Source organism: Strongylocentrotus purpuratus, unplaced genomic scaffold (assembly GCF_000002235.5).
Source record: "Strongylocentrotus purpuratus isolate Spur 01 unplaced genomic scaffold, Spur_5.0 spur5_scaffold_11, whole genome shotgun sequence".
In the NCBI taxonomy this organism is placed as follows: Eukaryota; Metazoa; Echinodermata; class Echinoidea; order Camarodonta; family Strongylocentrotidae; genus Strongylocentrotus; species Strongylocentrotus purpuratus.
The window spans coordinates 4,372,605-4,394,732 of NW_022145596.1; the positions used below are offsets into that span (position 1 = coordinate 4,372,605).

A 22,128-nucleotide genomic window follows, 5' to 3' on the forward strand; every position below is an offset into this window, starting at 1 on the left:
TCCCTCATTATACTCTTCAATATCCGCGTTACATTTGACATTCGTTTTCTTGGGGCAATAGTCAACATGTAGCTGCCGTGCCGCAAGACAGGAAGTCGGTGGCTACAAAATTTACCAATTTTTAATATTGTCCAATATTCAATATTGCTGCGAGTCTTAGTTCATATCAAAACAATGATGTCGACTGCGCAAAGTGAACCTAGTTATAAACGACATCATATTCTGTCTGGCGCTTTCTGGGGTAGTATTATGAAAACTGTGTTATCTTTTGTTGTATTTTGTCATAACAAATCAAAATTTTGACAAGGCATCGGTTAATGTATGCGCAAAGCTGGCTGCGTTCGCATAAAGTTAAGGAGATATCTGCGTAAGCACTAATGGTAAGGGTTAGCTCTGCATAATGTTAGTTTAAGATATTAAAGAAATTATAGAAATCATTGTTTTTCCCTATAATGAACGATAACATGTAGGGCCTCCACGGTAAACAGTATTTAACTACTGATGGAGCCACCCTACTAAAAAAAAGACTAATAAATAAATAAATGAAAAAAAATAAACATCATCTTAAGAATACTGCCCCTGTCAGAGTCCGATTAGCTAACATTCATTGCTACGGTCGAGCATGTGTAATAACCAGCCCCCCCCCCCCCCCAGGACAATTACCTTCAGAAAAATACCCCCTATGACAATAACCCCCCTGTGGACAATTACCCCCGCCCCCCCCCCCCCCCCCACCCGAGGATAATTATCCCCCGAAAAAAATATCTGCTTTTATTCAAACCAACTTATTATCAGGCTGGACTTCCCATTTAACGAACAAGGGGTGGTATTTGTCCTTGGTTGTCCTGGGGTCGGGTTAGTTGTCCTAGGGTCGGGGATAATTGTCCTAGGGGGTTATTTTCAAGGGTGGGGGTAATTTACCTCGAGGGGGGGGGGATTTCCCGGGGGTAATTGTCCTCGGAGTTATTTTCAGGGGTGGGGGTAATTGTGCACGGGGGGGGGGGGGGGGTAATTTCCGGGGGTAATTGCCCAGGAGGTAACTGTCCTGATACGATAGACCCAAAGGCCCGAATTCACAAAGCAAGGTTTGAGCTCAAACCTCCTTTTGTTTCGCCAAACCTCCTTTTGTTCTTTACAAACCAGGTTTGTAAAAAACGCGTAAAACGCGTCATATGACGTACGAAAACCAAGGTTTGTCGACAAACCTCCTTTGTGAATTCGGGCCAAAAGGTCTGAGGATCGAATCTTGCTACTTCTATACAATGATTGCTTTCCTAGCAGTCAGAACACGATCTCAAAGACTTATCGCATATTTCAGGAGGTAATTGAGATGACTACTGAAATTGACTTAGCTTGGTGTTTTGCGACAGTCTCTGCGATCGTTTTTCAGGTACATACACTACACGAGCTTCAGTACAGATAGAAATGAAGATCCTCCTTTAATGGACATTATTTGACCCTGTATACCTACAGGTAACCTTAACAGACTCGTGAAATAATCATATCAATTTAAAATCATTATAGTGGTAGTGGTATACACACCCCCGACTCGCCCGCATATTATATGCAGCTGTCTTGCACTGATGTGAACGTATTGTTAATACATGAAAACCTTTCTATCCGTGGGTTCAGCGGGGGTGCTCGGTATTTTTCGACGAACTATTTTGGTTTCTCTTGAATTTCATTCATACCGAAGGTTTCGTGATTCTCAATGTATATCTAGTCCTTTGGATGAACCAACCTTCGAAATAACAAACAGTCGAATACAATAATGTTCGGAATAAAGAGCATTCGGAATTTATGAATATTCGGAATGAAGAATCTCCGAAATAAGATATTTTGGAATATTACTGGTCTTAGGATTGATATCTCTTCGTAATCACGAACAATCGGAATAACTGCCCTCACGGGATTGAAAGTGTTTGCTTGCACCCTGTAAATCTATGCACAAGGATCCTGGCCAGCAGGCTCACACAGGCTCTTACAGACACACACAGTGCGCAATCTTCAAGGCCTTGAAGCAGCACTTTCCCTGGAAGAAGAAGAAGAGAAAAGAAACTTGAACATTGAACAGTCGGAAATAAAGAACTTCGGAGATTTAATTTTCGGAGAAAATATTTTTTTTTAGAATAATGGACATTATGATCAAAGAACTGTAACATGTTCACCAGACCTTCTAATTTCCACTCCTTGGTGAGCATTCCAGCCGGGCGTCATTTTACAGACGCTCGCAATTCTAAGCAAACTACATTAACTTCCGCATCCTATCGGGTACCCATTTAAACACCTGGGTGGAGAGTGGCAGATGTAGATTAACGTCTGAGTGCCGGGCTTGGATTTGAACTCCGTACCTTGTGATCTGCAGTCGGGTGACTTATCCTCTAGACCGTAACACCTCTAAATAACATTTCAACGAACGACATTGGAGTTGGCTTGTAGTTGGTTTGGCGATGTTACTGAGGTTTATAAGAAGGTATAGAGAGCTCCCTACCCATAGCGTGCCCATGTCTTTGCCACTGATTCGGAATGTTTCATAGTCAAATTTTCGGCGCCACTGACGCTGTGCCGATTCTGCGAGCTCATTTGTCAAAATTACGAATGCCTTGAGCATGTGTGGTATAACTGGTAGCAGCTGTGTGGTGTCCGAGATTATTGGCCACATGACGGTGGGGGTAGATTAGGGGAGTGGGGGTTGTGCGGCAAGGGAGGGCATCCACGCACGCTTTGGACAGGTTTATTATCTATAAGAGGGAGGGGTGTCCACGCTCGCTATGGACAGTTAAAAAAAAAAATTAAAGTTCATGTTGGTTTTGTTGTTTGTTTGCGTAATGTTGTGCGGGGTAGAGAGAGCTAAGATATTGATAAAGCAAGAAAGAGGGGACGAGATAGACAAAGAGAGAAAAGAGAGATAGAGAGAAGGATAGGTGAGAGATAGAGACAGCGAGAGAGAGAGAGAGAGAGAGAGAGAGAGAGAGAGAGAGAGAGAGAGAGAGAGAGAGAGAAATAGAATCCAAATTGACGGATATTTTTGTTAGCCGTTCTTGATTGTATCTTAGCTAAAGATTAAAATTGTACATGAGTAAAGGATATTCACTTTTCATTCAACTTTATACAAAACCATCGCCTTTAAAATAATGCAAGTAGGAGAATCACTTTCGTCGACAAACCTTTTTTGTTAGGAGGAGAGAATTTAGTCGATGGGACCTTCATTTTGTTAGCAGAAAAGATTGATGAAGTGATGTTGGGGTATATTGTAGAAATGGAAATGGATGTATGTTGAATGGCCAATAGATGGCGCTAAAGTATTTGTTGTTGGTTGAGAGTAAAATACATCGAATATTATACAACTCACTAAATCAAAACGATTAGTCTTCATCATCATCTCAATTTTTGACCGCATTGCCAATTTGTCCATGATTTTCATGATTTTGAAACATTCATAACTTTCTTATTATTTTGTTGTCCTATTTTTCTCAAACTTTCCCTGAATTTTTTGTCTAATTTTTCTGTTTCTACTCAAACCAATTTAATATCAAGGTGGCGTTCCAGTAATATGAAATTACAAAATGCAATAAATATTGCTTTGACAATGGCATGATTTCACAATGGAATATGATAACTAAAAACAACAAGCAAATCCTGTGCAACTAGACTTAAAAGACATGTGAGTTGTCTGTATAAACACTTTCCTGATCGTTTAAAAAGAAAATGTTAGTACATGATATAGCCTTCCGAGAATATGATTTTTTTTTACTGCTAATGTAAACCATACACTTACAGTATGTATTCGTTCAATGCCATTTTGCTTCATCCCTTGTCAATTTCATTATCCATTCTATAAACACTTTCCCTGACGTTTGCTTCTTTTGAGTTGTTGATGTTGTTACTAATATTTTTTCCCTGTATTCTTTTTGGACCTTGTCCTCTTGTACTCTTTATTCATTCGCCAAGTTGTACTTATTTCTCGCCCGTTCATTATATCCAACCGAATTAAGTCTACCTTCCGTCGAACGTAACTACCGTACTCCCTCAAATCCTTCTCCAATCCACAGACTATTGAGATAACAGGATTCTGTCGCGTTCAGGCTTTTAAAAGATTTTTGACAAGATTTACACATCCACTCTTGGCGGCAAAGCAGGCTAAAACTATGATTGACAGCCTTCGAGCACGTGACATACCAAGTTGGGCGCGAATTAAAGATAATCATTCGCTTGCATTGGTGACCCATACTACTTACAAGGACTAGCATCAAAATTTGGTTCATGTTTAATTCACGATTTTTACCAAGCGGTGCGTGGATTATGTCGGGCATAGGTCGTGCGCCTTCAGCGAAGTTCAGGCGACAATGAAGCACGAAGCGGAAGAAGAAATGCCGTTTTTTTATCCCTTCAAATTAGTCGAGGAAATCTCGGTAATTGCTTGGATTTATCCTGTTTTGCAACTATTAGGGATGTAAGGTAGGGTGAAAAACACCACCCCCCCTCCCCACCCCCAACAAACGTCAAATGAAGTGTAATCTTGGAACCTTTAGTAAATTCCAGAAGTATTCTCTATATCGTTTTCAAATAATTTCCCGTTTTCAACATCGCATATGGTACAAATATTCTTTCGTTAACAACATCATCAAACCTTTACCATTATTAACATATTCGATCATCATCATCATCATCATCATCATCATCATCATCATCATCATCATCATCATCGTCATCATCATCACCATCATCAACATCCTCATTCTTTCATCATCATTCATTTACATTTCATTACCATCTTCGGTAAAATCATCACAAACACTGTCTTCGATCCACCTCATAATAATCATTATAACAACCATCATCATCGCTATCTTCATCACCATCATCATCATCGTAATCATCATCACCACCATCGTTATCGCCGTCTTTAAAATCATTGTCGTCATCATCACCATTATCATAATCACTTTCATCAACATTATTTAATATCACCACCACCAACGCCATCATTCTTATCCTTGTCATCAACTTCACCGTAATCACCATCATCATCACCACTCCCACAATTATCATCGTCATTATCATCACCATGACACCATCATTGTAATCACCATCATCATCACCATCACCATTAACATCTTCACCACCATCACGATTACAAATGATTAATATCAATGACACCACTACCATATTATCATCACCACCACTTCCACAATTATCACACTCATAGTTATCATTACCATCACCAATCATCAACCTCACTAACATTGTCATCACCATTACGATTACAAATCATCAATATCCACGTCATTGTCATCATCATCATCATCACCATCACCCCCCCCAACACTCTTCTGTGTCATCATCACCATCACCCCCCCCCCCCAACACTCTTCTGTGTCATCATCACCATCAGCTTTCCAGCAGCATCTTTCTCTTCTCCAAAATGTTCATACTGGATTGTTCGCACAAAACATTTTCATTTATATTTCATAATACTTTATTATTATAAAAAATGATACCATCATTACTATATAACATCAAATACTAATTCACATCAAACTTAAAAAAATGAAAATTAAATAAAATTAAATAACTTGAATACAAATCTTCACAGGACGGCACAAAAACGACATACTTTCTAGGTGGACAGGTATAATGCAATTTAGCACAGAAAAACATTTGAAATTAAGACATATTTAAATCAAATTTGTACAAATGGAATCTATAGAAATACAATATAAAATTTACATGTTCAGATTGAATCATGTCTTTTTCTGTAGGGTGAATACAATTCTTGGATACAATGAATCAGTCAGCGTCCACATTAGTACTATTGCACGCAGCGCAAATATACAAGTTATTTCACACATTTTAGATACATACACTGTATTGGGCAGCAATGTACAATAAATAATTTGCAAGATAATAATACAGAGGAAGAAAACATAAGTTATATACCACATATATATACATTCTGTTCCAACATACATATATTATTATGCTCAAACATTTTATACCAGTGCAAATCATTGACTAAAAGAACTCTTTACAATATGAGTGATATATCGTTTGCATTTCTATTTCAAATAACATGGCTTGTACTGATAGGAAACAGAAAAAGATTGCATAAATCATTGTTTGGATTTTTTTAAAAGGAAATGATCAGAGCTTACAAACACATCCTGAAACCTCTCCTTGAGACTTTGTCCCGACATTACATACCTCCAGAGATTCTAAAAGCATGATGGTTCAGAGGTTATACCCTGGTCATGTAACTACAAGGTCCTAGGTTCAAATTGATGCCCTAATGCCCTTTGGTTTTTTATCCTCAATTACAAAGTCAGCCAGTGAGGATCTGGAAACTGTAGGTCCACTGGTTTACATTGTACAGCACATCAGTTGTCGAGCCGAGATGCATTTAACGCCCTTACAGCTGTCAACATCCTACAATTCATGTACTATTTTCAGATTCTTTGATCATGTCTATTGAGAGCCAGAAGAACATTAACTCATCTTCTTTTAACATGGAGTCAATACCATTTTTGGTTCCTAGCTGACAATACTTACGGTCATTTAGGGAGTCCATCTGATCTGTGCCCCGTTGCATAAAACTTACCATTGATGGTAACTTTGTGATCAATATTAACTACCATGGCAACATCACTCAACATTCAATCACATCAAGGTTTCCATGGAAGTTACTATTTATGGCAAACATACCATCAATAGTAAGTTTTATGCAATGTGGCCCAGGATTTTAATGATACAAATCATCATTAATATATCAGCCAATAAAATATATCAAGAGTGAAATGGATCACAGACATTAACAAAATGGTTTCATATCATATCTTTTAAATATTCTTAAAAGTAAAGAACAATTCAACATTATCAGCTGGTGTTCGTTTACTCTACAGTAGTACTACATATAATATGGAATGTATTTAAATTAGCTTATATGGAAAACATGGAGTTTGCCGAAGATTGCCAAGGTCACAATAACCAATTCCTTTACAAAGCTAAGACTATAGTTTTCAAAGAGTCTTGAAAGCTATCTTGAAAGCTATAAATGGGCCCAAAAAGGTTGGGAATATTTGCCCAGTCAGGGATTTTTTTTCACTGTTCATTACAGTGTAATCAAGTAAGAATTTCCAATAATTCTTTTATTAAGAGAAAAATCAAAATACATGAAACGTTAATTAGTGCGCCAAAGGTTATTATCAGAAGCAGAGTTTAATTGATGAATTGATATGCAGAGATTCAACTGTAAACCATAAAATGGGGAGGGTTGATGCAGACGTGGATGATTCTCAGTTTGAATTATGATAACAGCCCTCTATCGACGATAATATGTGTACCAGAGGCTTGTGAATATCAGGATGCTCAGGAGAACTAAACGGTGAGAAAAAAATAAAATAAAGCCAACAAATAAACACAAACTGTTAATGCAATATCTGATTTGAAGTTTCCTGGCAGATATTGTCATGACTATGATGTATCAGATTCCAAGATCAACCATGATGAACATTTTTGTTTAAATGTCAGTACCTAAGACAAACAGTCTGACATATGATTGTGCATATCCCAAAAAATTAAGTTGAATTACAAGTACATCACTACATTTTGGAGGACAAAATAAATTTGCTTTCTTGCATCCGAAAACTAATTTCAAAACATATAGCAGCAAGCTTTTGTTAAATTTAATTGCGATTTAGAAGAACAAACAATTCTATGGAATTATATACACTAACAAATGCCTGAAGGTGTATGAATAATTTGAAAATATATACAAATTAGATTTTGAGAGCTTACCTTTTATTGTAATAATGCATCAATAGAGCTTGCCATAGATGCTTGTTTCCTGAAAAAACAATGCATGGTAATCATTGATGAGTATAAATATAGAAGAAAAATGAAGAAACTACAAAAAAGCGGGGAAAATAGATAAAGGAATATGACAGAGAAAAAAACAATAACAGGAAACATAGTAATTGTGCAATTTACACAAACTCAGTTAAATTTTAATTTGTAAGATTTAAGATTTTCATTTAAAGAATACTCTATGATATTCATTATAAAATGCACTTCATGTTTAGCGCTCATATCTATCAATATTACCCCAGCTGAAGCTACACCTGAGTGGACAATGGGACATGTATCCCAAATTCTTGCCAAAGGACATTAGTGCTGTTCCGGAGCATGGACCCATGACCTGGCTTTTGATCCCCAATCAAGTGTTAACTCCACATCATTATTCTCATATGTTTATCGAGAGTTTCCCCATAAACATCAACCAATAAGCCACTTTGGAGAAAGCACTTGTACAAATGACACTCATATAACCACAGATCTCTTACACATGGAGACATCCCACTTTGTGCATTTTATAATAATCACTGCAAAAAGGAGGTGCTCCATGAATACATTTTGTTTGCCCTCTTGAAAAGATTATTTCCACCTGTGCATAAAGCATGAAGGAATAACGATTGCATAATTTTCATGAACACCTATCCAGCAGTCGTCTCAATGGTTTTTACAGTTAGGCCTAAAAAAAAAAATTGATGACTTGGCGTAACCCGCCCGACCCTATTTTTATCGCCGACCCTACGCTTTTTTTTTTTTTTTTTTGATAAAGGATTCTGAAATATTGGAGACATTTTTTAACTGTTTGTTATTACAGAGCCATTCACAATTGTAAATATTTTCACAAGTTGTAATTGGCTACTCTTTTCAACCCTCATTCTTCAAGATTTTGGATACATGTTAATATGTTAACATGTTAATCTCTAGGCAAGTTATAAAAATGCCAGTCAATACATTGTGAAAATACTAATATTTGTGAACAGCCCCTTCTAAACCTACATATTCACCTGTTTATCCTGTTGAAGACAGTGTCTGAGATATCTCAGGCTGGGGTCTGTTGGAAACCTATTAATGCGTTCGTATGTTTGCATTTTATGTGCATGAGGGTGTATGTACATGTACATGTATGTATGCAGGGGGGGGGCAGGTGTATGTATGCATCCCCCAGGTCCCAAGGTGATCAAGATTTCAACAATTTCTTGCTCACTTTGCTCACACAGTGTGTGTGTCCATATATGTGTGTGTCCATATATGTGTGTGTGTGTGCGTGGAGTTATTTGAACATATTGTGGTCTACCCCTCTCATCAGATCATCCCCAAGGTCTGAGGACCTATCTACGCCACTGTATGTATGTATGTGTATGAATGGCTAATTTCATGTATGCAAATATAAGCAACAACAACAACAAAAAAACAAAAAAAACAAAAACAAAAAAATCGCCCTACCTACCCTAATTTTCAGTGACCCGTTACGCCAAGTCATCAATTTTTTTTTTTAGGCCTTATGTACAAATGTCCTTTATCTGCTCATGCACAGATAATACCTCTGAAGTTGCTTATAATCTTCACTTACTTTTTTCCAGTCTTTGGTCTCCCTGATGATGTCTTTGGTCTTCCTGATTTACCCTGCGATGGCTTGTACTTCATACCTCCCCCTTCTAGGTTGTAGGTCAGGAAGACGTTTGATAGATCTGCCTCACCGTAGGCCAGGCTCTTGTCCTTGTCTGCTACTGGTGTCTGCTTGCGCATGTTGTTCCCGGTGTATGCAACACATTTCTAGAAAAAGGGCAAAGATAAAAAAAATGCTATCAATACTGTAATATTTGGAATGGTTTATAGAGCCAATTCATTGCTTTGTGACGATTTTTGTTCACCTAAAATTCAATTAAGATATAATAATATAGTTGGGAGAATTCTGTAATCGATCAGATCAGTTTTTCCCAATTTTCATCGTATTAATGGTCTGTTTTCACTCAAACTTTCAGATGATCTTTAATTGTACATCTAGCATTGAAGTCACTACCTTAGCACCATTTTCTCTCATCTGAACAATGTTACGAAGTCTCTTAAGATATACATGTCTTTTGGCATGTTATAATTCCTTATTCCAATTTTCTCTTAAAATACACTAAAGCAATAACCATTTAAGCTTCCCTGGCTTAAAAGTCACTTCCTTGTTCAACTTACCAGTTGCCATTCCCCTATGTCTTCATTCCAGTGTACATACTGCTCTATCATCTCCTGGAACTCCTGTGGTATGAAGCTATCAATGATGAGCATGGATAGCCGGAGCTCTCGGCTCAGCTCTCTCACATTCTCCAGCAATGCTTCCATCTCTCTCTGGTGTTCTGCCTGCATGTCAGCCACCTAGTCAGGTTATAGAATAATTCAAAATGGTGAAAATGAATTTCTTGTAAAGCAGAGCTCTTTAATTACCACACATGTGGATTATATTTCTTTATTAAGTCATAAAGTAGCAGTAGAGAAGTCAAAATTAACATGGGACATTGACTTTTGCATTATACAACCACATTCTAACCCCAAGTTTACAAAGAAACAAGATGAAGAAACTCAGCAAAGTCATATTAATTTGAAGTATTGATTAGTCATCTTGTTGCTTAAAGGTGTATTAAAGAGAAATCAAACATCTTTTAGCATTTGATCATCCATATGAAGCAAGGAAATATCTATTATGTTTAAAGGGAGTGTAGCTTGGCAAATACTGGTAATCCCCTTCTTTTAGACGACTGCACGTAAACCACTGGACTTGTTTAACGGTAGTCAGCAATTTAATCTCTACATAGTGTTTGTGAAGGCAGACCGAAGTTCTTCTCACGCTTCGGTCTGCCTTCACAAACACTATGTAGAGATTAAATTGCTGACTACCGTGTATGTTGCATGCACGTGATTGCTGCGGTCGCGTTGTCTGTAGACGTATAACCGATTTGCCCCGAGTCAGGCCACAGGAAAGACACAGTCTCGTCAGGCTATGCTCCCTTTAATGGAACAAGCACTTTACAATCAAACTGTGTTGCCTAATGTCGTATCTGATCTCACCTCTGACTTGGCCTGCATGAGCATGGTCCAGACCTTCTTGAGTTTCTTGGTCTTACCGTGGGCCTCATCCTGGAGACTGCTGTACTTCTCCTCGATATCCATCCTCTCCTGCTCCCTCTCCTCCATCATCTTCCTCATGGACTCCTGCTTGGCCATGCGCTCCTTCATCTCCAGGGCAGACTGCTCCAGGAGCTGCTCCTGCTCCTCCGACTTGGCCAGGAGATCCACCCCGCCCACGATAAGCTTCTTTTGGATGGCGTTGAGCTTCTCGTTCAAGATCTTCTGGTCATCCCTGGGGTGGGGAGTAAGTTGGAGGGGTAGTAGAAGGGATTTGATTTATTTCTTTCTGTTTGATTTTCTTTTTCTTTTGCAGTTTGAAAATATGTAACAAACAAAACATTGCAAATTTTACACAATCATGACAAAATAATATATGGGGATGATAACGATTAACTCTTTCTGGCTTTGGTCCACTAATGAAACACATACTGGACAGCCAAAATCAACTGTTGTTATGCACACATCGTGTACCATATACTCCTAAGAATGTGATAGTTCGGGCTTCTCGTTCAAGATCTACTGGTCATCCTTGGGGTGGGGAATAGGAAGGGTGGTTGAGGGGACGATATCGATTAACTCATTCTGGCATTGGTCGACTAATGAAACACACACTGGACTGCCGCAGTCAACTGTTTTATATATACATGTACCATATACTCCTAAGAATGTGGTAGTTTGGGGTTTCGATACATAGCTAACAAAAGATTTTTGAAGTTCAAGTAATGAGCGTGTCTGTTATTTTGAGGAGGTATGGCTTTGTGGATTGAGCAAGGTAATTAGAAATGGGGTTATGTGAATTCAAGATACAAGTATCACATTATTACCCGGCTGTAGCTGAGCCACCATGATAAGCTGCTCAAGCATTCAAGAAATTTCTTCCTATCGGCTACCCATTTACTTCACCTGGGTGGAGAGTGGCAAATGTAGATTAATGTCTTGCTAAAGGGCATTAGTGCTGTGGCAGGACTTGAACCACAAACTATGTGATCCACAGTCCGGTGACGTATCCACTAGACCACGGCGCCTCTACATAATTCATTCATTGACTCACTGTGCCTTGTGAAGTTCACTCTCTCTTCTTTGAAGCTCCCTGTGTACCGTGTTCCGATCTTCCTCTACCATATCTTTCTTTTCTTCCAGCGCTTTCTTCTCTTCATCGATCTTCTTCTGCATGGCGGCCATGATCTCAGGAGATAACTTTCTCTTACCTTGACAAATGAAAAATTACCGGCAAAGAAAACAGTAAATAATCAATAATAAATAATCAACAATTTTTGTAATAGAATAATAAAATACGTGGATGAAATGTAACATTTTGTCTGCCAGCCAGAAAAGTAATGTTACATATTTATACAATGGATAGATGAAATGCAATTTGTAGATAAATGTGAACACTGTAAAATGCAGAATTCTTGAAATTAACATCTTTTGTCGTAAAGATTGATGATTTCAAGGTGCAATGTTTCCTATGATGATAACGCCTCGTGAAGGTGAATTTGGGATTGCATCATATATCGTTGCTGTTTTCACAAAGTGACGGTAGTGAAAAAAAATTGCATTCACTTTGCGTTACGATTTTCCTCACTACCGTCACTTCGTGAAAATAGGGATGATATGAGGATCTCAAGAGTGCAAAATTTACACAGATTTCAAGATGTGGCATCCACCCGAACTTATGCAAAAAATAAAGCACCAGTTCAAAGTACCAGAGTTTTTTAAAGATAGGTACTCTTTCCTTAGAGATTATCATAACACAATACAGAAATCAGCCAAGTTCATAAACTAGATGGAATTCGACTGCGCGCAGTCGAAAATGATGCCTCCGTCATAGAGCAATTTTACAAACCAAAACAGAAGAAATTTTTCAAATTCAAGTTCAATTGTAATCCATTAACAGGTTCTCAGAATATCGTGATTACAAACAATTTCTCATATACATATATGACCCTTTGAACTTTGACCTCATGATCCTAATATCTACTCAGCTCATTGGCTCTGCAAGATATCCAGAGTTAAATAGTAATCCATCTGTCAGTTCTAATGAGAATGCGTTCACAAGCTATTTTTGCATACATAATGAGCCCATGACCTTGGACCTTATGAACCAAGAATCTACACAGTTCATTGGCTCTGCAAGATACATAAATGATCTAAGTTTGGCAGGAATCCATCAATCTGTTCTAATGATAACGCGATCACAAGCTGTTTTTGCATACATAATGGGCGCTGTGACCTTTGACCTTTGACCTCGTTACCCAAAATCTAATAAGTTCATCGGCTCTGCAAGTAACATACATGACCTAAGTTTGGCAGGAATCCATCAATCGGTTCTTGAGATAACGCGATCACAAGCTGTTTTTGCATACATAATGAGCCCTGTGACCTTTGACCTTTGACCTCGTGACCCCAAAATCTAATCAGTTCATTGGCTCTGCAAGATACATACATGACCAAAGTTTGGCAGGAATCCATCTATCGGTTCTTCAGATAACGCGATCACGAGCCGTTTTGCATACATAATGAGCCCTGTGACCTTTGACCTTTGACCTCGTGACCCCAAAATCTAATCAGTTCATCGACTCTACAAGATACATACATGACCTAAGTTTGGCAGGAATCCATCCATCGGTTCTTCAGATAACGCGATCACGAGCTGTTTTTGCATACATAATGAGCCCTGTGACCTTTGACCTTTGACCTCGTGACCCCAAAATCTAATCAGTTCATCGACTTTGCTAGATACATATATGACCAAAGTTTGGTAGGAATCCATTGATCCGTTCTTCAGATAACGTGATCACGAGAACGGGACGTACGTACAGACGTACGTACAGACGTACGGACGGACGGACGGACGGACGGACGGACGGACAACCCGAAAACATAATGCCTCCGGCTACTTCGTAACGGAGGCATAAAAAGCTGAAAACCTTTACTCACCCTTTTTGCCCTTTCTTTTCTTCTTTACCCCTCCTTCTCCCGCTTCTTCATCTCCGCTCTCCTCTGAGCCACTCTCCTCGTCATCGTCTAGACCTTCTCCAGCTGAAAAATTATCACAAATATACATAATATAATAATATATATATATATAAGTTTCTCTTAGATCTTAATCAAATGATAGAACACAGTCACGTGTGATTCACTATTCATTTACTATCACACCTCTTCTTTTATCACGAACCATGAAATTGTTTTTAGTGCTAAATAACAATTTTGGGATGAACAGGAAATGTGGAGGTAATTGCTGTTAAAACTGTGTGTGAACCTCCTTTTAAATTGAAAAAAAAATCACATACCTAACACCGAAAACATGCAACATACATTGGAATAAAATTGCCTACCTCCTTCAAATTTGAGCAAAAGTGTATTTACTGATCAGATTTACTGTTCTCTATCACCATCCACAGTAAATTACATTATTAGGGGATGTTACATATAGCTTTTAAAAATGGCAAGATTATCTTAAGTTACATCATTTCATAACAAAACAATACCAAATGAATCGAACCTAGTTCATGCATGAGAAAATGACATGCAGAGGTGTTGTGGTCTAGTGGATAAGCTATCCAACTACAGATCACAAGGTACGGGCTTCAAATCCCAGCCGGACACTAACATCCTTTGGCAAGACCTTAATCTATATTTGCCACTCTCCACCCAAATGCTAAATGGGTACCCGGTAGGATGCGAAAGTTAATGTAGTTTGCTTAGCATTGTGAGCTGCTGCTTAGAGACATTGTTATATAAAAGCAGAATATTATTATTATTATACAATTCAACCTCACTACTCACATTCTGAGATCTGTTTCTTTAATTCTTCAATTTCTTTCTGGAACTCTCTCAAGAGTGCATCCTTGGGGTCTTCATTGATCTTGGCCTTGTTCTTGATGTTCTTGGCTCGGTTGGCATACCTCAGTGTGCTAATTGTCTCATCGTAGTTATACTCTGCTGGTCCAATGTTGGCACACTGGGCAGAAAAAGATAAACATTTGACAACTGAATTATTCATACCCCTCATAAATTTGATGTTTTTTGTATTTTACATAATGAAAGGTTTTCAAGATTCAAGATTTATTCATTCCATTCAATAAAAAACATATATGTATATAAAAGATAGTAAAAAAGAAAGAAATACAAATTATACAAACATCATCAGGTCACCGATCAATACATTTAAAGGTAAAGAAATCAAATGGAATTTGGGTCACTGCAAAAGTTCAAATAAATTTGAACTTGTCGAGGCTGTGCCAAAGGTTTGGATGAAATGAGGAGGCAATGCAAAATTGAGTTGACAAGCTCTCGGCTGACAGTATCTTGGCTATATAAGCATCTCAGAAAAAAGAAAATCCCCTAGGCACCATCTCATCTGCTCTTTTATCCATTCGTCCATTTTTGTCTCTGGGGGGTGTTTCACAAAGATCCGAAGTCGAACTCAACTCTAAGTTGGACTTAAATATTATGGAGAGCCATTTGTAGCCTTAAAATAAAATATATTCAACAGTGAAAATTCAAGTATTTTAGACTTTTTATAAATTCCACATGAAGAACATGAAATCTCCTTGAAAAATGAAAATATGAATGATTTGAATCAACATTTTGTGCCTTTTATAACAAATTTTACAAAATATTTTCATGAATGCTAACGGCTTTCCAAAACTTTTAAGTCCAACTTTGAGATAAGTTCAACTTAGGATTTTTGTGAAACGGGCCCCAGGTGTATGGTGTCATCTTACCATGACTGTCTTTGCGTTGCCTCCGAGGGAGTCCTGCAGGAGCCTGGTGAGCTTGGAGTTTCTGTAGGGGATGTGAGTGCTCTTACCATCCACCAGGGATGAGATGACATTACCCAGGGTGGACAGGGACAGGTTGATCTTGGTGGCCTCCTTGAGACGTTGTCCAGTCGCACCGGTCTTGGTCTGTCTCTCAGAACCCTGCAGGATGATGAATTAAAGGAGAATATATTACAGAGGATTGTATACAGTTTGGGGAATGTCAGAATCAGAGATTGCTTTTTTGAATGAATACATAATACAGGTCTTCCTAACATCCATATGGTGTTTTAAAACTAGAAAAATTGTTAGTGTCTTAAAGACTCAAATCTTACGCAAATGTCCCACATTTTGTTTCAAGTCTCTTTCCTAGAGAACATTTGGCTCAGAACTATTACGACTGACAAAACTAGTCAGGATTCATGCTGGATGGATAATGAGGAGTTAAAAAGAAACTTCAAAATCAAAGGCTAGATATATTCATGTATTCAGGGAAAACAAAATATATCACTAACTACTTTGATCCTCACAAGACACTTCAAACACTTACACAGCAAAGACAAGCTCAACCTCCAAAATAACCCTTATCTAGGTTACCAATTTAATTTTCAATAAACAGTCACCAGCAGGAAAACTGTATAGCAATTTGAAGTAGAGTGAGTTAAATTGTCCTCAACCCCACAAATATATGCATTTCAGCATTGAAATAATCTCTGTAAAATGTGCTTTTAGAAGTAGCCCACTTACTGCAAGATCCACCATGTGTAGCTTTCCGACCCTGACATGCTGTTCTTTATCCAGACCCATGTCACTCCTTTCCAACGTAATGGTGAAAATGGCATGGGAACGAGAACTTGATTCATTCATGTTTGTCGCCCCCACAGATCCTATTCAGGTGAAAAATGGAAAGTAATTTATTTTACCGAAATTGCAAAAGTACCGAGTAGGAACAAATCTATGGGTAGAGATCACAGGAGAGCTGTGGCACAATGAAGAAGAACAAATTATTGTAACCAATATGGGAATTCAGTAGTCAAGGTATTAAAAACTTTACAGTAGATGGTTCTAACACTGAAACAGGCGAGTGTTGACTTAACATTTTACTGCAGACACAAAATCGAAAGGTTTTATCATCACACAGGATGTAGCATAGGGACAATATATTCTTCAATCAATTGCAAAACAATAAATTAGGATCAATTTATTTGAAGATAATTTTCTAAAGGGGGCGTGAGAATCACTCACTTAGGAGCCAGACGGTCACTAATTCATGACATTTTACAGAGAGTTAACTCCCTTCTGGCTATAAAAAGACGATAACATATTGGCAACATCTATCTGACATTTCAAGAATATTGTATTTTTCTCTATTGTAGATCTACAGACTGATGTCTCTGTACTAACCCTTCCCCTGATAGATAAGAGCTAAGTTACAGGGGAAAAACATTCAGTCCCTCTGAAAGAATGTTATTGGAAACAAACAGAGTAGGAGAGTCACAATTTATGTACCTTAAAAACCTAAGGTACCTCTTCCTGGTGTATTAGAGCATTTGCATATCTCCATCAGCTTTATCTGTTTTGCCCTATCAGGGGCGGCTAAGTTAATTGATTGATGATGATGATACTTACTGTTTTTGTTTCCTAGAGTCATTATCCTGTCCATATCATCTGCGTTATTGACAACGAATGCAGAAAGGTCTTTGACATAGACACCAACATCCGGCCGCTCTTTGACCTGATCGAAGAAGTACAAAACCAAATTTGTTATATTATTGGTAACTAATCATTTACAATACAGAGTATACACAAGGACATCAAGATGCTCAGAAAAATGGAAAATTAGGTTTTATGTTTGAAATATTTGGAGAGAAATGTGTAGGTTTTTTACTCGATGTAAACATTGGCACTGTTTTTAGAAACACTTGCAGATTCAGAGATGCTGTGTTTAATATTTGCAAAGTACGACAAAATATATATCTTTCTGAAATTTCTCCTTTTAAATGTATAAATTATTCACTTTGTTTCAGTGTTAAAGCTAATTTGCACATGCTCATTAATTGGCACAGTGTACACGTTGCATAAGTGTTCCCAGTCATACAAGAAACTTTCTGAAGACCGGCCATACAAGTTTACTGGCAAAACTGATGGGAATCAAAATGTCACTAATCACATTTATCAGGATTTAATGGGAACATATTTGCAAAGTTTTGCATAGTTTTCACAAATTTGTGGACATGCTTCTTCAGCTACAGGGATAACATTTCTTGGAATTTTCTGCCAGTATGACTACACCCTTTGACTATCCTGCTTGTGGTATTAGGGGTGAAATTTCTCTTACCTCTAATCTATGCTGCTGGTCTTTGCCTAATAAATCCTTCACTTCTTCATTGTAGATCTCCAAATATGACACCCTAACTAGGAACCTGTGAAAGGATGAAAAAAGAGAAATGTTATGGTGCCTTAGAAATGTGTCTTTCCATTTTCTACACAGCACAAGCAACCTTTATTCAATTTCTCTCTATGCGAGAGGGTCACAGAATTAGAGTTGAAGTCAAGCATGCCACTGTTCCCAATTGCATATGCTTGATCCTTATAGATACTGACACTTGTTTATACAATACATATATATCAACACTATATGACCCTCAAGACAGAAGGGATCATCTTAAAATAAATAAATACTAATTAAGTCAAGGTTTTTGCAGACAACAGGTTCATTGACGCTTTCGCAAATTGCACTTTTTGCAATCATTAACAAAGACTTGTTAAAATTAATATGTGCATTGCCAGCTCATTTCCACATGTAAATTCACAATTTTCAAACTTTACCGGCCTATACAGCAATTCTGTAGGACTCACTTCACTTCTTCAGTAGAAACAAAACAGTAGAACTTTTAAAGCGCATCTTGTTCTCCCTACCTGACATTTTCCTGCTCTTTAGCTATGTGTCCAAAAATGTGAGCGAATGAGTTGGGAATGATGCCCCTGAGTTCTGGTTGAGATCGTACTCCTTCCATGGTGAATGTCTTTCCTGTACCTGTCTGACCGTAGGCAAATATAGTCCCTGTATTCAAGAAAAGAAGAAAATTATAGTCATTTTCAAACACGTGAGGAAAAGGGGAAAAACAAACAAATTGTAATAGTTTGTTTATTTGGTAACTTAAATTTTGCATACCTGTATAGCTGTTGTGTCTTAATATTTTTAAAAGCACAAATAGATATTGATACCAAAATGAAGAGAGGATTATGTTTTTGCTAGTTTATAGTTTACTTGTATCATACTCAAACACTGTTGTCAGTATACCAAAAGAGTGTTTGAATTAAAAGTTTTATAAAATAAATTAAATTTCTAAGCAAGATAATCTCCTACGAATGTTGAGCAAGGAAGATGCCTACCATTGTACCCCTCAATGATAGCATCTACGATGGGTCTCGCCGTCTGGTTGTAGACATCAGTCTGCTTGGCACCGGGCGCAAACACTGTGTCAAAGGTGAACGACTTTGGAGGCTCCCCGCTGGGTGCGTTGGGGTTTGTGACCTGTACGGTACCCCTCATCTCATCCATTTTGACCACAGACTTGAACCCTTGGCCCGTCTCCTTGGAGTTGAGAGGACGACATCGCACCACCACTCGCACATTGTCATTACCACTGCTGCCACCCTAGGTTGAAAAAGATGGTTTGGGGGTTAATACTTTTGAAAATTACTTTTCTGTCATTTGTCTATATCATGATATAAAATACCCGGTATATGAAAAATGAGGCCAATTGTGGTATTTGAACGGTATTGCAAAAGCATTGTCCACTGAAGGGCTATGGTCCATTACCATTTAACTTTGAGCACTGCCTAGTTCCATCACTAAGGCCAATTATGTCATAGAATCTACTTTAACAAAAGTTAAGCTAGACCTCTCAAGATTGATGAATGGTAAATCATTCAAAATAAAGTCAATAAATGATCAACCATGGATTTTAGTTGTAGATGTAGTAAAGTCTGCATTCTAAGTTTCTAACTGTTGACCCTTTTTTCTTTTTCTTTTTCTGTTATGGAAAAATGTGTTTGAAATAATGGCAAGACTGAAAGCTCTTAAATAAATACCATGAGCTTTACTATCTTGCTAGAATACATAGTAAAAAGGCCTCCATTAAGTGTGTTAAGTTAGCGACCGTAAACTAAGATTACAGTCGCTAACTTACACACACGCACCCCACCGTCAATATGGTATGCAATTGTATTGTGCAGCAGTATGCTGTGAATCCTGTGAGAAAGTGTATATTATTATAAGTCTTTGCTTTTAGGAAAAATACTCTAAAGAGAAGAAAATTGACACAAAACAGGTAAACCAATGACTTTTAAATCATGACGAGTGCTTTGTCCACACACCATACCTGCAATTCATGACACTCCTTGTAGTTACTCGCCTCATCTACCATCCCAGTATAGCTTTCTGAGTGAGCTGCCAAAGGGATTACCCAACCAAGTAAGTACCAAGCATGACCATTATTTGAACAATTGTTGATGATTTAGGCGAATTTTGGTATGTTTTAGTAGGGTATCTCCACGCAGGAGTTACGGGTCAAAGTCTGGATACAATTCCGAACTAGCGCCTTCTAATACCCTCACTTAGCTGCGTGCTGTGTATTATTTGTATTATAATACCACCTTTCACTCAATATCATGAATTGCCATTTCATTGTGTCACACACATAATATGGTCTCATTTTCCCTAGACCGAAAGCTTCAGTCTCTATACCGTCGGTTGTTCCACTGAGACTACGTCTGGCTCCACTAGACCTCCGGTTATAGAGACAGAACGATCGCCTATGCCAGCCTATGTTGAAGATATCACGGCTAGATTTTAGCCGTTAGGCCCTCCTACAAACATGACAAACTTGCCACGGCCGTATTGTTATGCCCCCAAAATCCCCCAAAATGTCATTTTACCTCGTGCATATCCAATTTTACATTAGGCCTAGGCTACAATACATCGGTTCCACTTACTAACTTGATTGAAATAATCCGTTTAATGGTCCCTTTTAAGGAAATTATAGGTCAAAATCGACATCCATGTTGAAAATCTTGCAAGCCGTGTTAAACTCTCGCTGCCGTCAATCTCATCCCTTCTAGTCTACGCCGAAGGCAAAATGATTATGAAGGAAAAACTGTGCGCCATCTACACGTTCGTAATGGCGTTATCACAGTTTTTCCTTCATAATCATAATTTCCTTAAAAGGGACCATTAAACGGATTATTTCAATCAAGTTAGTAAGTGGAACCGATGTATTATAGCCTAGGCCTAATGTAAAATTGGATATGCACAAGGTAAAATGACATTTTGGGGGATTTTGGGGGATTTTGGGGGCATAACAATACGGCCGTGGCAAGTTTGTCATGTTTGTGGGAGGGGCCTAACGGCTAAAATCTAGCCGTGATATCTTCAACATAGGCTGGCATAGGCGATCGTTCAGTCTCTATAACCGGAGGTCTAGTGGAGCCAGACGTAGTCTCAGTGGAACAACCGACGGTATAGAGACTGAAGCTTTCGGTCTACATTTTCCCATGCAATAGACTCTACAAACAAGTGCATGCAGACGAATTAGTGGTTTCCAAAACCACAATATATCTACACTGACTTGAGTCTATTTTTTAATTAAACTGAATGAAAAGTGTAAATCCTTTCATTCGATCCAGCTGCCGGTACCGGCTACCAGCGGCTACCTCTGTACATCGCATCGGCCAGGGCCTGGCGGCCAGTTTGCCTGTGATCATGGTGATGGCCCCAATTCCTCCGAAAACTACTCGTCGTCTAGATTAATCATCTGGACCCTATTGGTACAATATTTACTAAATTAGTATATCATAAACAAAAAGTGATGCCTTAATAACGTACAAAGTGAATTAAGATTGTCTTAAATAAAAGACACATTTCGCAATTTAACAAAATCTCACCGGCATTTCGACTACTTGTACTTCTCTGATATCGGCTTATCAAAATATTTAGCCTTTACAATTGATCACAAGAGGGCGCTCTAACAAAACACTGCACTGAGTATAGATATTCCACATTCTCTGTCACTGAGTCAACATCTCCATCACCACTAAAATACAGATGCATTACCAATGTGTACACTCTGTCCAGAAGCGGCCGACTCGGAGGGGGGGGGGGGGGGGGGGGGCAGTGGTCACAGTGCCCCCGCCCCCGTTTTTTCAAGTTTCCCTATAGTGCCCCTTTTTACATAGGGAAAGTGCCCCCTTTTACTTCAGATAAGTGCCCCTTTTTATTTCTAACAAGTGCCCGTTCCACATCTGATAAATGCCCCCTTCACCAATGATAATTGCCCATGTTTAAATCTTGGAGATTTAAGATGGGGGGGGGGGGGGGGCAGTGGTCACAGTG

General features: G+C 38.3%; 1 protein-coding gene across 1 annotated transcript; it reads right to left on the reverse strand.

Moving 5' to 3' along the window:
• Nucleotides 1–7,731: 7,731 nt before the first annotated feature.
• On the reverse strand, nucleotides 7,732–21,744 carry LOC105442301 (kinesin-II 85 kDa subunit). Its single transcript, XM_030980417.1, has 14 exons — nucleotides 21,681–21,744; nucleotides 19,128–19,392; nucleotides 18,651–18,795; nucleotides 18,070–18,154; nucleotides 17,361–17,466; nucleotides 16,479–16,618; nucleotides 15,696–15,893; nucleotides 14,755–14,929; nucleotides 13,903–14,004; nucleotides 12,014–12,170; nucleotides 10,903–11,194; nucleotides 10,033–10,212; nucleotides 9,419–9,621; nucleotides 7,732–7,843 (listed from the first exon to the last, which is right to left on the reverse strand). Exons 1-14 carry the CDS (start codon nucleotides 21,684–21,686, stop codon nucleotides 7,798–7,800), a joined length of 2,100 nt encoding a protein of 699 aa, XP_030836277.1. The 5' UTR covers nucleotides 21,687–21,744; the 3' UTR covers nucleotides 7,732–7,797.
• Nucleotides 21,745–22,128: the final 384 nt, after the last annotated feature.

Excerpts from the sequence above, each read along its gene's own strand:
- LOC105442301 (XM_030980417.1), bottom strand. Across the intron at positions 15,894-16,478 it reads TACACATGGTGGATCTTGCA|GGTTCTGAGAGACAGACCAA; the intron begins GTAAGTGGGCTA and ends ATCATCCTGCAG. Across the intron at positions 12,171-13,902 it reads GAAAAGAAAGGGCAAAAAGG|GTAAGAGAAAGTTATCTCCT; the intron begins GTGAGTAAAGGT and ends TCATTTGTCAAG.